At 38.3% G+C, this 18,502-nt stretch overlaps 1 protein-coding gene across 1 annotated transcript; it reads right to left on the bottom strand.

The window, feature by feature from the left end:
• Positions 1–88: 88 nt before the first annotated feature.
• Positions 89–7,767, bottom strand: LOC121946033 (xylose isomerase-like). The gene is made up of 14 exons (XM_042490438.1): positions 7,673–7,767; positions 7,238–7,314; positions 6,619–6,691; positions 6,086–6,198; positions 5,959–5,984; positions 5,526–5,663; positions 4,179–4,288; positions 3,988–4,083; positions 3,822–3,905; positions 2,835–2,961; positions 2,610–2,715; positions 1,650–1,832; positions 1,474–1,548; positions 89–623 (listed from the first exon to the last, which is right to left on the bottom strand). The coding sequence occupies exons 1-14, from the start codon at positions 7,698–7,700 to the stop codon at positions 540–542; spliced, it is 1,320 nt and encodes a 439-aa protein (XP_042346372.1). The 5' UTR covers positions 7,701–7,767; the 3' UTR covers positions 89–539.
• Positions 7,768–18,502: the final 10,735 nt, after the last annotated feature.

Below are 18,502 nucleotides of genomic sequence, written 5' to 3'. Positions count from 1 at the left end.
ATATATACACATACACACACACACACATACACATTGTAGGATTTCAGATAATGCAAATACAGTGAAGTATATGAATATTTATCACATTTTATTTTCCATAGTTAACATCTGTGAGGACTGGATTGTATGACTTGTAAGATAGCATGGTCACTCATTAAGTGCATTGTGAAAATGTTTTTTTACACAGTAAATATTAGTAGTTATCACCTAGTGGGAATATAGCCTCTCAGTGTGCCCATTTCCAGGTGATATGTAAAAAGCACCACAAAAACTTCTAAAATGTTGGATTAAGTTTGTCAAGGACACTTAAGCAATTAAGTTCTATACTTGCAGTGTTCAGCATTGTATGTGTACTTTTGGGTTAGCGACATAACTACAAATAAACATTTCTACATGTTTAAAAACATGTTCTACCTTTCTAACATTCTGTTTTCTGTCGCTAACACTAAAGCAGAGCAGCTCCTATCCGAGGTCAAAGGTTACCATGTACCTGAGGTCATGGCTACCATTATTCAAACATGGGAGAGTGATGCTTATTATTATATGTAGTGATTAAAGATGGATTCATATTTTTCTTGTTTTCCTGATGTGACTTTCGGCTCACCGTTTTGCTTGATGTAGGCCTGAGAAAACAAAACAGAAAAACCTTATATATTTGGGACTGTCATCTCTCACTTGCTGTAGAAACTACTCATTCTGAGATGTAAATACCCAACCGACTGGCCAAAAAGCAGTGTTCATAAATACTGCTGATTATGGTTTTAAGCAGAATGAAACTAGAAACAAAGTATGAATATGCTAAATTATAAGCCATTGTTTTAGACTAGTATGTTTTCCATACATTAGTAGCAATCCTTTGTCATGGGTTTAAATTACATTCAGACTATTACTGATACTATGTTATTAAACTCTTTCTAATTACAAAGGTAGAAAAAAACAAAAATAGAGTTGGTTATGCAAAGTGTCAGCAGCTATGTAAACAAGTCTCCAATACTCAGCAACAAATTTTGGTTCAAAGTTTTTTTTTAGTTCCCAGAATGCTCTTTTTAAAGTTAGGATAACATTCTGTATAAACCTCAAAAAATGTTACTTTTTTTCTATCAACGTGTCACATTACATAAAATTTTCATTAAAAAATGGTCTGTTATCTCAGGCCTCAATAGCATGTTCTGAATGTTGCTTTGCAAATGTTCTTCTTTTGTTCTCATGTAACATTGTAGGAAACTTTTTTATAAAAGAACATCATATGATCTGTCACCGCTCAACATCACCAAAACATTCTCAGAATGTTGCAGTTATAATGCTACGTCTTAGTCAGTATTTAAACTTATAGGAACATTAATAGAAAAATAACCATCCTTAAAATGTTCTTTGAACATTAGAATAAAATGTTTTCTTTAAAATATTATTTCAACTTGTAGGTAACATTAGGCAATGTTGTGGGAACATTCCCTGCTAGCTGGGTAGTCTTACCTCCATCTCCTCCAAGGAGGCAGAACCATCCTCGACTTTCTGTCCAATGCCGTGGCTGAAGCTCGAGTATCTCTCCTGTTTGAATCACAGAAAACAAACATAATGTAGAACGATTCCTGATGATACTGTACTTGAAAATCTAACTCTATTTTACCATGATTCTCCAATACACATACCTTAACCATACCGGCCATGATCCCGTCCTCAATGAGGCGAACAGCATTTCGGAGTCCTCTAGCGAAGGCGTCCATGGCTCCGATGTGAGCGATGAACAGGTCCTCCAGGTCTGTGGACTCCCTGCGCACCTTAGCATCAAAGTTCAGGCCTCCTGGCTGCAGGCCACCTTGTTCAATGATGGTCTGGAGAAGATTAGACATGAAAGAATAACTAGGTTCCTGTATCACTGTTCTAATCTACAGTCACCTTGTACAGCAGTGAGCCAAAGAATTCATTTCAAAATCTAAATCTTCTAAATATACATATTAACTCAGTGTGCAACATGTATACGGACATTAAAGCTGCATTAATCAATATTTTATATAAACAATGAATCAAATTACTATATATATTGTGAAAGGGTTCTCCTTGCGATAAACACAACAAAAATATGCAGGCAAATGCCTGACCAAGATCTGTGATCGAGTCGTTGCAAAAGTTAAATTTATTGGGAGATTTAAATACAGTGTTTGGATCTTTTGTTTGATTCTTATACTTGATTAATTTTGGTCAGCCAACCTCACAACTTAAATTCAACCAAATATGTGACAGCTGGGAAAGAGGAAGGCTGTGTTTGCATGATCAAACAAGTCCCCCACAAACTGGTGGCAAATATATATATATGTGTGTGTGTGTGTGTGTGTGTGTGTGTGTGTGTGTGTGTATGCACAATGGTACATGCAGCTCCATACGTTCAACTTTTTCTTGTTTTGCTGTGATAAACAACATATGAGGACATGGGCCCATGTTAATGGACATGTAAACAGCAATATTCATGGAAAATACATTTTGAATGTGGATGTCTTTTTTGTAATGATGGTGAAAACCAGGATATTTTGTGCATGTACACATAGTAAATGTCCCCTTCACAAACATCACTGACAATAAAGTTCTGATACAAATGAAAGAAATGAGCTGACCTTCATGACCAACGTGGTGTTCCTGATGTCCATGGGGAACTGGTCTGTGTCCCACCCCAGGTCAGGAGAGCCAGTGTTTGAGTCAACAGAGCCCAGCATGCCAAATCTGTTCACCAGCAGGTAAAGATGACACATAGTGTAAAAAGATCATAGTGTTAAAGATATTGTGGATGCGCCGAAACTGTGTTGCAGCAACATTTTGCAAGAATGTTGAAAATGTCTCACGCAGAGGCCGTGACAATATCATGTTCGTAAGAGTGTCCTGCCAGGGTGGTGTGGTTGGGCTCTATGTTCAACTTAAAGTGGCTCTCCAGACCAAAATGCTTCAGGAATCCTATAACGCTCATAGCATCTGTGGAAGAAAGTGACGTGCAACAATGCATCATATACCTCCTGAGATGAGAGCTTTTGTTAGGTAAACATTTTTCCTTTTCCCTAGCTATTTGGCAGAAGTAAAACCAAATAAGATTTTAAAAAATAAACATTGTCTTTGAACAGTAAGTCACTGAGGGAAAAAAATGATGTCCTCATATGGGGACATCGGGTTTATTCTTAAAAATCACAAGTAAGAATAAAACTGATTAGTTCAGTGTCTGAAAATTGTCGTGTATCATTTCTTTTCTAACTCTTTAGGTAAGAGGGTCACTGTTAAAATGCAAAACTGTTCAAAACTGGTCATTTCAACACCTGAACATGGTTTTACAAAAGCTAAATTGCAAATGCAACCTATCTAATAGCCTCATGATTTGCTCATTTTGTAACTCTGTATATGAATTTTCCGTGCTCTACATTCCGATCTAGAAATGTCTTTTTTTGACTGTCTATCCTAAATAGCCTGTGTGAAATGCTGTGACTATAATAAAGTCCAAATGTCATCCAAAAGGCCTGACAGTATTGCTAAAATTGCTCAATGTGTATGCTATATTAAACTAAAAATCATTTTCAACCATATAATTTGATCATGATTTGTACAATGTACCATGTCCACTTTTGTGTCAGCTGTAGACTGACTTTGCAGAGATGGCTGTTTTTACATAGATTGTTGTAGTGTGCTTTTGCTACCACTAGATGGCACATAAGAGTGTCCACAGATGAGGAAAACAGGTCTAAGTTGACCAAAATGAAGTAAAAGGTGCCACAAATCCAAAATGTAATGTCTTGGGAAGTTAAGACGGTAAGATTCCACTGCATATTTCTTTTTGTAAACCTTACCATAGTCATACTGGTGTTTGCAGGGCTCCTTAGGCTTGGGTTCAATAAGAAACTGACACTTAAACCCAATCTTCTCTTTGTACTCTGGTGACAAATAAACAGACATAAAACTGAAACTGTGAAACCAAATTTCTGGAATCAATCACGTATTCATGTGCACACTTACTGACAGCCATTTTGAAGAAGTTGGCCATGTGCTTCAGTTCAGCAGCGACGTCGGTGTTATGGACGGAGAGGAAACCTTCCCTTCCTCCCCAAAACACTGAGGAGACAAATATGCAATGCAGTAGCAACACTGCTACATCCAAAGCGCATAGTGATAATTTAGACACAGTCACACCATGGAGTCAGTCATACCAAAATTTTCTGCACCCAGCTTCTTTGCAATATCCAGCCCCTTCTTAACCTGAGCGCCGGCGTAGGCCAGAACATGACAGTCAGGGTTGGTGGCTGCACCGTTCATGTACCTGTCACATAGATAGATATTTATTTCAAACATGTAAAACAAACAAACAGAAAAAAATAAAATTAAATAAAATGGCAATAACAAAAATGGATGATAACCTATGCAAACAACTCAACAAATAGATTCAAATAAGCAACAAGAAATTGCATCTTACATGTTTGAAAAGGATTAGGAGAAGGTATTTATTATTTCCTACCTGTTCTCAGGAAATCAATTAATTATTTTTTTTAACTTCATGTCTAACATATATTCACACTTACATATTTACACACACAGACTTACAGACACGCAAACATACACAGACATATCCATATACACCAGGGGGTCGACAGATTAACGGCCTGGCCGATTTATCAGGTTGATATTTGACATTTTGTTAATTATCTGTATCCTATTTTATTTTAATGATCGCCAATAAAATTAATTAATGAAAAAATATGCGTTTTACACTCAACCAACACCAGGAAAGGCAGTTTTTTTAAGTAAAAATAACTAATACATGAAAAGAAAGTGTCAACATGGGAGGAATTTACAGTTTGTACAACCTCAGTGAGCTATTTTTATTCATTCATTGTTTAATCTAAATTTTCAGTGAACTGTATTTTCTAAAAAAAGTTGTAGGGAACTTGCTGTATATGATGTGGAAAGGTCTTGACTAAACATTTGCTAAAGACATCTGAACAAAGTTTTGTGTTGGAGTTTGATATATTTCAAATTCTAAATATTGACAGAAAGACTTTCATTTTCATTGTAAATGCATAAATGCGGTTTAAAATGTCAGTTATCATCTTATTTACCACTAACAATTGGTATCAGTATCAAACCAATATTAGTCAACCCCTAATATATATACATACTATATACATACACGGACATGTCCCACTGAATTTATACATATACAGATATTCATATATATTAAACATAATATGCGTACATACATACACAATCACACACACAATATATAAGCAATAATTCAAGTTGTACGTACAATGCAGATGTCATACTGTGTCATGGACAGACATTACCGTCTTCAAAGTCTCTGCTCATTTTTATACCTCTGTAAAATAAAGGTTTTGTGCGTCTTCCTTAAACAAGTAATGTTTGTGCATCACTTGAGTTGTTGAAAAATAGGTGTATATATTATGTTTTTTTTAAGTTTACAGCCCAAATGAGGAAGAAGTTTTTTCCCTGCTAAACCCCGGGATTTGACTGTCAGGTTGTCTGGATAAAACACTGACCTTGGGTGGGCAAAGAGGTTGCAGGTGACCCACAGCACCTTGATTCCAGTCTGGCTCTGCAGCTGGAGAGCCAGGTCAGTGATTTCATCCAGATTCCTGTTGGACTCCTCCAGGGTGGAGCCCTCAGGAGCCATATCCCTGCAGGACACAGAGGACGGACATTGTTCAGAATGTCATCATGCACAAAAAACATCGAATACTAGTCCTTGTTAGATTTCATTACTTTTAAATACGCTTTGATTCATTTACTGCTGCTATTTACACAATAGAGGTGGACAAAGAAGGATTTAAAGGACACCATTATGTCCTGCAGGTACTGCAGATCATCTAATACTCCATTTAAACCATCATTCACCTAAATGTGAAGTACATGTAATTTCATGATGCAAGACCAGAGAATACATTTGGCATAAAAATGATAATTTTCAATTACCTGTCATGAAATGTGTAATATTTCACCTGCGAAAACAAGCAGATGTCAAAAAGGAAACACAGTAAAACATGAAATCAACCTTGTGAAACTGTGGTTTTCATTGTAAAATTGAAGTGGTTTTCCTCACGCCTAGCTTGGTGAAAAACTCAAAAGCAGCCCGGAGTCGACTCTTGGCTGCTTCCATCGAAGTTCCTTCATTCCAGGGCCGGACGAGGGTCGGGAACCCAAAAGGATCAGCTCCTAAAAAGGAAGATAATATCTGTTAGCCTTAATTAAAGATGTGTTTATTTAAAACAAGAATCTAAAAAAACATAGAAGCTAGAACAGCACATAAGACAATACCAGCCAACATTTGTATATGGTATACGGGGCCTGTGTAGGTAGTATTTTCAATGGGTTCCATAACAGCCCTGTGCAAATTACCTACGAGGGTGGGTTTAATAAAGTGGGTATGAACCCAAAATGGGCAACTTATCTGGGGCCTGCTTGGGTGACTCACCCATGTAGAAAATTTGCATGGGGCCAATATGGACCCCATGGACAATCCCATATAGGGCCTCCCCTTTTTTTAAAAAAACCCTTTTTACTACCCAGTTGGGCCCCACATACAAACTTTGGCTTTGATAACAAGTATGAGTATTAGGCCAGGTGTTACAGTACCAGTGCCACAGAAGGAGTGCCAGTAGCAGACTGAAAACCTCAGCCAGTCCGCCATCTTCCTCCCCATCAGCACCTGCAGAGAAACACTAATCTCAGACCAGCACCCTCACAAAACAGTTTTCAAAGATGGCATTCACATGATTCTACAAATAAGCAGAGGGCCATTGCACAAAACTAGGATAGTGGATTAAGCCAGGATTTTCCAGGTATCCAGGCTGAATTTAGCCTCAACTTGGTTGCATGAAAGTAGAGGCACATAAATTACCATGGAGATTTATTCTGTGCAGCTCGCCTGCTCCTGACCAGGCTAACAGCCAGGCTTGTTTAATCCTGGTGCCTGATTTCTTCAGTCAGCTGTCACTCTGATCTGAAATAAACATCTTTCATAATTATTCCATGGTCTTTTTGGCCTCTTTATTTTTATTCCTTTTTATAAGGCTGCATTAAATTAGACTTCCACTCTGTAATTCATTAAAGTACTAAATAGTACTGGATATCTAAATTCTACTTTTGTGCAATAGCCCCCAAGTGTGCAATATGTATAATAATAAACATCATCGTGTGTGTGTGTGTGTGTGTGTGTGTGTGTGTGTGTGCGAGCATGCGTGCGTGCGTGTACCTCCTCTGCATTGTAGTGTTTGAAGCACATGACATCTCCAGGCCCAGCACTGGGTAAATATGGGATCTTGGGAATGCCTGCGTGCACCATAAATGTTGTGCAATATTGAATGAAACAGACATGTTGATCTCCTTCAGTCATGTGACATAGAGAACACATGCAAGCAAAGTGATCGTATATCAGGGCGCAGAATATCACACTGTAAAAACAGTTTTCACACATTCAGCGTTCATGTGTTGTATCGCCTGCACGCAGCCTGCTGCTCCGTCACACACAGCGTCCTTCCTGACATCTGCTCTCTGCAGACTAACTGTTGTGTGCTGAACTTTTGCAGAACAAGGCCCTCATTGTTCACGGCATTCCGGACACTTTGTCCAACACGCACGCACACATACGCAGCAGACAGTAAACAGCACTTGAAACAAACGGATTTACCTATGAAGAATTCCCCCTGCGCTGCCATTTCTGAGTCCTAACTTCCTCTCACAACAAGCAGACAGCAAGTTTCCCCGGTCTGTCCACGTCCCTCCTCCAAAACAAAGAGTGCACTTTCCTGTCTAAACACAAGGTGTCACTAAATCCCCTTTAAGACCAGACGCTGGCATGCATGTACAAAATACAAAATAAATGTGTGAGCTAGAACATACAGCAGATGCAGTATTGGATGAAGTACCTGAAGGCCATAAATCGCCCCTGTGACTGTTTTAATACAAAATTGACAAAATTGTTCTTATATATTCATGTGTTATGCATTAAGCATTTTAATATTGTAGTTGGTCAAGGTGGCGTAAACTAAACTTCAAAGTATAATATTTCCCTTTGAAATGTTGTTAGGTAGAGGCATAAAGTGACATGAAGTGGAAATATTCAGGCTAAAAGTAGAGTACTACTTAAGCAGAGTGCTTGAATAAATGTACTTAGTTATTTTCTACCACTGTTTTTCACTTGTTACTCCTCAGCCCATTGAAATATACATATTATATTATATTATATTATATTATATTATATTATATTATATATGTAAATAACCGATGAAAAACAGCAGTGTCTGCTCAGGGCCTGAGGGAGCTCTATTCAAACCAGGATGTGATGTCATAACATAGAACACAGTGATGCTCTGGAATCATAGACAGTTCTGACAGAACTGATCATTCCTTCAACTGACTTCAGCTGAAAGTGCACATCTACTGAGACTACACAGACAATTTCTGTTGGTTTTCGTTCCTGATTCTACATTTGCATTGAGTTTGCTTCAAAACAATTCATGGCATCGAGTAATATGTCAGGTAAGCTGTGAATTGCATAAAAAAATCAAATCTATTGAACTGTAAACGACTGAGGAACACAGAAAACTCATAATTTAGGCATGTGAATATATATTTCAAATTTTTATGGCTGTGAAATAAGAAATGTGCCTTTTATCAATTGATACCTACATTGCACACATGGATGTATATTTTTTTAAGTAAAAATAGCTAATTGTTTGATAAACATTTAAGTTTTTTACCAGTTGTGTTTTTTTGATTAATATCAGACTGTAATGTCAGTACCAAAATACAGAAATAGTATTTGGAAATATCATTTTTTGGATCCTAAATCTTGTAGGATAATTTGGTGCACTCACAGAGTTTGCATGCTTTTTTGATAAAATCTAAATCAATCTGCATTTATTGTACTCAGAGAAATGTGGTAATATCAATGACCTTTTGTACAAACTGTTGATGGGACTCAGTCTATCTTGATATTTTGTTCCTTGTAGTACAAGATTAGGTCTTTATTTTTTATTTTTCCTTTTTTTAGACATACTGATGCACCAGTGAAATGTAGTTTATGCACTGAAAAGCTGAAGTGACAAACAGTGACTGAAATAATGTCTTATTATATTTTAATTGGTGAAAACTTGAGTTTAATGATGTTGAGATGTTCAGAGGCTGTTTTAAATCATTTTATGTACAGTACGCAGTGCAGGGTTGCATTCAGGCACAAAAGCATCAAGTTAAAAATGTTATCTTGCATTAGAAATCAGGACAAACACTGTGACAGCCTGAAAAGTCTAAATGTGTGTAGTACAGATGTGCTGTTAGATGTTGTGTTGATGTGAAAACTTTGAACTTCACATTGCGTCTGTCTCCTCTCTGCTCTCAACAGATTTCCCGATACACGAGGGAGCCCTGCTGGCCTCTTGCTTTGAGGTGCAGGCTTTTCTCGGTGAGGGCACCTTTGGAAAAGTCGCCAAGTGTTTGGACCTCGTGACCAACACAAAGGTGGCTGTCAAAATTACCAAAGACAACCCTGTCTTTACCGAACGAGCACTGGAAGAGGTAGAGTAAAAGCTTTATTTATCAAAACTGAAGTAACATGTTAAAATATTTTCTGTACCTTCTATCTTAAATCATTGCCATGTAGTTCATCTGTAAGGTGACAGCAAACACTAAAAATCGAAATGTTTTTATCTTCCACAGATAAAAAATTCTCAAACAGCTGCGTACTCTGGATTCAGACAAATGTAACCTGGTGAAGTGGAACGGCGTCTTCCTCCATGGAGGGTTCATTTGTCTGGAGTTTGAGCTCCTGGACCAAAGTCTTCATGACTACACAAAGCAGAGACCTCACCGCTCTCTGTCCATCAGTGATCCGCCCAGTGGTTCATCAGGTATGTGCAGCTGTCCTCTCTGCTGTTCTCAGAAGGATCATTTTTCAATTCAATGGATAATCAGGACTTAATGATGTACACTGTTGTGACCTAATGAATCTCAATATTTGTGTTTGTTTAGCTGACCACAGCACTGTTCCACCTTGAGACCCTGGGCATCATGCACGCTGATTTAAAGCCTGAGAACGTGATGGTCGTGGACCGCAGGCAGCAGCCGCTGCAGGTCAAGCTCATTGACTTTGGTCTGGCCCGCTACACGGCTGATGCTGATTCAGCATCATGTGTGCAGAGTCTGTGGTACAGGTAAGTACAGAGAGTGAAGACAAGAAAACACTTTCTGTGACTTTGTGTCTCCAGTTTAGTGGCCAACAGAAGACGTTTGTGCCTGTAATTAAAAAAAAAATAATAGGGGTCTATCTTTACATGACGCTGAGTATATTTCTTTTCTGTGCTCAGGGCTCCAGAAGTCATTCTGGGTCAGCTCTTCACAGAGTTAATCGACATGTGGTCTCTCGGCCTGGTGGCTGCAGAACTTGCTCTGGGCTACCCGCTTTTTCCCGGGAACCACGTATACGACCAGATGAAATTCATCGTGGACGCTCTGGGACAGCCACCAGATTATCTGATGAACTGTGGACAATACAGCACGTGCTTCTTTCACATTCAGGGCACCTTTTAACCAGCAGACCTGGAGACTGAAGGTATGTTTGTCTGCTTAAGCCAATCACCACAAAAAAGTCTGGCATTGTGCGCATCTGCAAACCACAGAAATGCTGCATTTTAACATAGTCATATAACAGATATGTTGAAACTCTGAGGCTTAAGATACCTGATTTAAGGTAATCCCCACTGGGAAAAAGCAACAATGTTACGGTTAAAAATTAGTCGCTAGTAGTGCTGTCCTGGTATTAAACACAGCAATGTACACAGCAGTGTCTTGGTAAATAAGGAATGCTTTTCACGGCACTATCTCAAGTGGAAATTAGCAATTGCTAGATAAGAAACACTCATGTTTGGTGTCTAAAAAGCTGCTATAAAAATTGTTTAGTAACACAATAAATTTTGTTTGTTGGTCTCAAACAGTGGTCTGCAGCCTGGCACACCATCCAACATCCTGACCAACTCCTAGTGAGAAAGTCAGCTCACATAGGCTTATCACTTCACTTTAGAAACATTGATATGATACATATGAAACATGCAAATGTAATGTACTTGTGGTTTGGAAATACGTACATTGCCAACAGTGTAGTGAGGTGACTGAGCTCTGTGTCTGTGTGTCTGTGTGTCTTTCTGTCTGTCTGTCTGTCAGAATAAATGATGTAACCTGAATACTGTCTCTCTGCAGTCTCCTGAGGAGTTTGCCAGACAGACTGGGCATCATTTCAAAGACACCAGATGTTATCACTTCAGCTCTCTGGAAGCCTTAGTGAAGTAGGTGGTCTCTTTCGACCAGTCAGTCATTGATGTTGTCACCAGGATATCTTTGATTAAAATGTATGTCTCTGTTGACTGCAATGCAATAATCCAATCAGACGGGTTTTAACCTAAATTTGTTGTTGTTCAGCTGATGCCTTTTAAACACAAGGCCTATAAGCAGGAGCTGCAAGACTTCGTGGACCTCTTAAAACAGATGCTGCTGGTGGACAAAAACCGGCGAATAACCCCCCTCAAAGTGCTGGAACATCCGTTCTTCTCTGTGGAGCAGCACACTGTCAGCAGCCAAAACAGGGACACTAAAAACCTGACTGTAGACACAAAAGAGGCGGCGCCAGTCGTCACTCAGCAGCCTTCCCCTCAGAAGAAGAGCGACCACCCTTATGAGTTTTGCAATCTTGCATTTGATGACACGACTCCTCACGAGGAAAGACTTTCTCCTCATCCAGAAAATGTCTCTGCAATGCAGAGGATGAGGAGGGTGCAGCAGCACTCATCCAACCTGGTACGTCACATGTCTTAAGCTGTCAAAGTCTTCTTGTTTTTATAGTGTGGATCAAACTAACATCCTGCTTCTTTGTTGTTGCTCAGATGTTGCAGTAAAGACCAGCAGAAAGAAGGCAGGACGTGTCAAGAGGTTCTTTAGGAGGGTCGGAAAAGCTTTCTCCTCCTTGTTCCACATTAACAAGGACATGTCATGAACCAGCCAAACGTCTGGTCTAAATAACATTGCATCATTTATTAATTACTGTATTATTGTTTTCACTTTAAATGTCAATAAATTTATTGACTAACTTCTAAAATGTGGTCATGGTGTGTGGAGATGAAACAAAGTGAGACAAATTACTGTAAAGTAAAATAAACACAAAACATTTAGTTTTTTATACTATAAAAGTCCTAGAGGTGCACAGTATCATGCAAAGGTTGAGCATGTGACAAGGTCAAAAGCTCCCAAACAGCTACCAAATTAATCTTTATGTGAGACTGTTTTGACAAATAATGCTGTTGTGTTTAGTTTTATAGTTTTCAATTTTCTGACATGGTGAAAGCAGGAAGATTCTGAATTCAACCCAGAGATATCCGATACACACCACATTTAAAATGCGATCTCACCTCTGTCACTGTTCTGTCTGACATGATCCACAAAGTACTGAGTGATTTTATGTAAAATATGAGAAAAGCTGTGGTCGGCTGAACTGCAATGAAAAAACATTTTGGACCTGTTTTTAAGGGCAAATTTGTCATTCCAGTTACAGTAAACATGTGGGTCTGTACCAAAACTTAAAAATAAAAATGGAAGAATTATTTTAATCTCTAACTCACAAACTGCAAAATAACAGAAGTTTGTATCTCTCTGACATTTACTGAGAAACAAAAACTAGTGTACATTTATTCAGTGTTATCTACAAAAATACTAGATGAGATCATTTTCATTCACAGCCAAAGGCAATACTAATGGGTTTATTTAGAGAAATATTTTTAGCATTTTTGACTCCTAATAAATCAAATTAATAAATAATTGCTTGGTCAAAACAGCCAATTAAAAAAGAAAAAGAAAAAAAAAGAAGCACCAATTACCAAATCACTACCAAAGAATAAGGAGCACCTGAGGCATAATGAGCGATGCTCAACAGAGGAATATGATAGAAACTCAATGACTGGTTGGTTAATCCAAAATGAGAGTGTGGCTGTTGGTCACCCAGAATCCAGCTGGACTTCAGAGAAATTGACTCAACAGATGGAACATGTTCAAGCAACATGGGAAGAATGAAAAAAGGAGATGAGGGTGAAGTCTGTCACCACTTCAATATCTGACCAAAGGCCTCCCCCTCTGCTCCTGAGATACGACATCAACTAACGGCCAGAAAAGTGTTTCTGCAGAACATTATAATGTCACAGTGAAGTTTACCTTCCACCTTTTGGATTTAAAAGGCCTTCAATACCTTGGCGTGATCTTCTCCTTTGAGCCTCATATCCGCCAAGTTGTCAAAACTTCCTTCTATCAACTCCGCAATATTGCCAAGACCCTCTCTCACACCCCCTGCTGCTGAAACACTAATCAGCGCCTTCATTTCCTCCCATCTGGACAAGTGCAACTCACTCCTTTATGGCATAAGCTCCACCTCCATCAATAGACGACAGCTAGTCCTCACCTGCACCAAATCTTGATCATCACCCTAGTCTTAAAAAACCTTCACTGACTCTGTGTCTCGCACCAGATTATCCTCAAGATCCTGGTCCTCACCTTCAAAGCGCTTCACCTTCTGGCCCCAAAACTATTCTCTGCACTTTTGGGGAGAGAGCCTTCTCCGGGGCTGCTCCCAGGTTCTGGAACTCCCTCTCCAAAGAGATCTGTGACTCTGAGTCCTCGCCGTCTTTCAGTCCCGCCTCAAAACCCATCTCTTCTCCTCTGCCTATTCCTAGCCTTCACCCACCCGCCCTCTTCTTTTTGTTTTTTGTTTGTAAAGCGACCTTGAGTTAAAGAAAGGGGCTATATAAATCCAATGTATTATTAACGTATCAATAACTGCTTCGTCAATATATCTGAAAGGATATTTTTGTGAAAATTTGTCATGATTAACGTATACATTTTTGAGTTATGCGCAAAAACATGTTTTGTGAGGTCACACACAAGTGAGGTGTGAGGTGACCTTTGACCTTTTACCTTCAACCACCAAATTCCAAACAGTTCATTGTTGAGTCCAATTTAATGTTTGTACCAAATTTGAAGAAATAAAATTAGCTCTCCCAGTTGATGTTAGTGAGGATGAATCAGAATTTTATTGTTTAGAAGACAACAATAGCAACCAGCAGCAACATACAGCGACATACAGTATGTCAGGAAAGACCCACACCAGCACACTGAAAACAGGCATTCAAATGTAAAAATGATAATTTAACATTGAAATATAACTCACTATTTTGTTGTGAACAAAGCTAGAATAGTTTAGTTTGATAAATTGTTTATGTAAAGTTTGCAGACATATGCTTAAACTCTTTAATTCATTAATTCCTATGGTCTGTTCCACAGTGGTTGTCTGAGGGTCATGTTCCCACAAACAAAACTGATGAGGAGAGTTAATTTTTAATGTTTTTCAATTTCAAATGGCATGATTTTTAAACCGAAAGGTTACTGAATATTGTAATAAACAACCATCATGGTATGGTGTTATTTTAAGGTAACATGTCCTAAGGAGTAACCTAAAAAATGTTTTGTTTTGGGTTTTTTTTCTAAATTATGGTCATATGGTCTATTTCATGAGAAAATTATTTTTGTCAATTAACACCATAATGCACACCATAGAGGGTTGACTGTTTGTTGTCTAAGAGCAGATTAAAACAAAATATTTATCTTCTCTTTATCTTCATACTTTATCTCAGACTATCCAGTCACTAGACACCATTTTGTGCAGTTGGTGCTGCATTATCCATGGGACTACGCAAATTACACACTTCATAATTTATACATTTGAGTGCAGATTTATGACTTATTTTGAAAGTCTTTAACCGGATGTTTAAGGTATTCATGTGTCTCGTGCTGCTGTTCGGATGATTAAAATGTCCAACATCAGTTTTGACAGATCAGCGCGTGCATCAAAGGCCTGGATCGCTTTGAGACGACTTGACAAGAACGGTGTGTATGTTTTTTGTAAGTTTCCTACTTTATGATCGATGATTTTTAGTCGCTGATGGACTCTCTCTGTGCGTGCATGTTTCCATGCCAACCAGCCTCTTTAACCCTTTGAAGACTAGATGAAGATTATGCTCTAATGTATTTGTCACAGTCGTGGTATAAATCCAACATTACTCGGACATGAATCATTTTTCTGAGGACTTCAGCAGATGGTCAGTTGGTGTGAGAGGTGAAGCTTTGGATGAATAACTGGTCAGAGAGGAGAGCAGCTGTGAGTGACTGCTGAGTGTTGGCAGAATGGCTGCAGCCGTGAATCACATTAAAGTGAATCACAAAGAACGAAAATACTATTTAATCTGATGATGAGCTCAACCAAGTGATTCCTGACAGCTCCTTGGCAGGTGTGTGCGCGCGTCTAATTTCGTTTTACTGGTAAATAAATAGTCTGTGAAGTAGTGCGTGTGCGCCAACATGCACATTGCCTGTTGCAATCGCTCCTGCTCGTTTTCTGACTTCTTCTTGCTTTTAAATTGCTTTTCTTTTTTCCCCCACCACAGTTTACCCCCTGGGGATCAATAGTATTTCTGATTCAGATTCTGAATACTTTATTAATCAGACCAAAAAACAAAACAACAACAAAAAACAAAACAAAACATAAATAAGAACAACTATTAGGTTGCCACGTTGTGAAAAATTACTGGCTGGTGAGTAAAGTCAATAAATAAAGTAAATAATAAATGTTCAGGTCTGCAGATATAAGTGTTGATAGGTCATTAAGAAACAGTCATGAGTTATTATTATTATTGTTGTTTATTTGGAATAATAATAATAATACCATAAACGTTATTTATATAGCACCTTTCATATAAGAAATGAAACACAAAGTGTTTTGCAGTCAGGACATCATATGCCTTGAGTGCTTCACATAAAAAATGTGAAAATAAAAAGGTCAACAAAGCAATTCATATGCGCACTGGGGGTTTTAAAGGGATAGATATTTGGATTTTTGAAGTTGAGTTGTGTGTGGTTCTTATCCATAGTCAGTGTATTATATACAGTGGATGGCCTCCACACATGCTTAATTTGGACAGGTAGCAGGAGAGCCAAAAAAAGTATTTAACAGTTTAAGTGTACACTGTATTGAAAGTAATTTTTACAGCTTTACCTTTCCATGATACAGCCTGCCTCGACAGGTGCTCAAGTCAAAGCCACCAATCTTCACTGACAAAAACAGTCATTTAAGCTTACTGAACACAGGAGCTGCTGGTTTAGTTAGTGTAACTTTGGTGAATCCAAGCTGATCACTTTTAAAACCAAAGTCAAACAATAACACAAAAAATTAATTAAATTAATTGATTGAGCCAGTGGTAGGCAGCAACCTCTGTGTTCAGAGAGCCAAAATCAGTGGAGTCTGGCTTTGAAATGAGCGATATAAAGGTTTAAATCAGAAATCAGTCTGACAACAAGGTAAAATGTGAAAAATTCTTAATAGTGCTCACTTGAACTGATGGGTTTTTTTTTTTCTTTTTTAGGTGGGACTTTTTTTTGGATGCTAAAATCCATTTTGCTGCTACCTCAGTCCACAGCAGTACATAGCTTAGCTTCAGTTTTAGACTCTTACCTGCAGCTTCAAATTAAAGGCGAGCAGATTGACACCTGGTATGTGGATGAGTACCTCATACAAGCTAACTTCAAAAAAAGATACGAGATACGATCCCTTAAAGTTTCCACATCACAGCTATATAAGTTGCATACTGGAGCGTGACTGGATCGTAGTAGTTGCGATGTCACAAAGTCATATTCGCATGTTCACATCTGAAACTGAAAGATTTAAGGAGAGCTCAGAGAAACTTTCCTCTTCCAGCAGATGAATTTGAAAACAGCCTTTTAGCATCAAACTCTAAATTTACATCGCTCAGCAAAGCAAGGGTCCCACATCCAAAGTTAAGTACAATATGTAAAACACATTTTTAAGTGGAAGGGGACAACAAAAGGGTTGTTGTCCAGTTGCCCTGCCGCCCTTTTTCCAGGTCAGGCGTCAAATTATTCACTGTAATGAACTGACGATTGTTCACGATAATGGCTTATTAGAAAAATATTAAAGCAATTGTCTGTAAAGTCAGTAGTTACAACATAAACACTAATAAAAGGTGAGGTATTTGAAAGTGGTCACGTCATGTTCTATGTGATGCAGATGACAGAGTGGTGGCTCTGCGGGAAGTGTCCATTCCTCCAGCAGCTGAGGTCACCGAGATCATACAGGTGTGCAAAAAATGTGTGTGCAATCTGTCCACCTGCTCAGTATGTTCCTGTTCACCTATTTAATGTAATTGTAACAAGAAATGTTAAATATTAAATCTAATTTATAAATAGATAAACTAACAGAAACTGTCTTTTTTTCAATGTAGTATATTTTGATGTTATATCTCTTGATTTTGAGTTCGTTTTTTTTTTTCAGGTTATCACCACTTCCTTTGGGCTGAGTTCTTCTGATGTCATATTTAAGGTACAACGGCTGCATGGCCGGGCATGAGACTGTTTTGGAGGCATGTGAGAATTTTTTTTAAGTGCAATTACTAAGGAATTGATATAAAAAATGGCCATTTTGCAGGTCAAGTATTGCTTTAAAACAATAGAAAAATGATGGTTGTAGCAGATATTTTTAAATGATCACCTGTGCTTTGGTTTTATTGCAGATAAGGAACCACCGTGGCTGTCTGATCCCTCTGAACAGCTCGCTCCCCGCTAACAGCAAACACATGTGAGGACCCTCTGACTGCATCATTCTGCTCACCTATTCAGATGCTTTATTTCTTAAGCACTTATTGGTGTTTTTCACCACAGGCCCTATGTGCTTGAGGTAGTGAGAATCTTTCAGCATGGTAAGTGTCTCTCTCTTTGATGGTGTTTTCTTGTGGACAGTGGCCTGTCATTTGGGCTTCTACATAACACAGCTTTTTATAGAATAGCACCAAGTAATGAGCACCTCTAAAGCTTCTCACTGTGTTTCCTTTATATTCAAAAAGCATGGCAGTTGCTGTAAGAATGTCATATTACTTCCTTACTTGTGCCTGACTGAGTTGTTAGCCATTCATTCTTGCATAAGTGAAACACAAATAAGGAAAAAGGGATGTTGATGATGATGTCTGTGTCTGTCGGATTTCTTTTAGTGCGTCCTAATGCCAGAACCATCCCCATGACTGTGATCAACAAGAGCATGAAGACCAGACTGCAGACTATTGACAGGAGGGTAAGACCCAGGAACCACATAGTGCTAATAGCATAACTTGTGATTTGGAAATGGTGCAGTATAACAATTAGCTTCATTTTAAAGCTTGGTTATTATTTGAATTCATGAGCTACTTTGCAAACTTTAACTTGATTAAAGAAGGATAAGTCACAAGTAACAAGGCTGCGTTTAACTCCCTACTGACACCAGCAAAATAAAAAACAAAAGGTAACTTTGGTGAGGCTCAAACACAATTTAAGATGATAAACGCTTCCCAAAATGAAAATACAATTTGAAAAAAAAAAAAAAAAACAG

Source organism: Plectropomus leopardus, chromosome 7, assembly GCF_008729295.1.
Source record: "Plectropomus leopardus isolate mb chromosome 7, YSFRI_Pleo_2.0, whole genome shotgun sequence".
NCBI lineage: Eukaryota > Metazoa > Chordata > Actinopteri > Perciformes > Serranidae > Plectropomus > Plectropomus leopardus.
The sequence above is the reverse complement of the archived record's forward strand: the minus strand, read 5'-3'. Positions and strand labels throughout refer to the sequence as shown.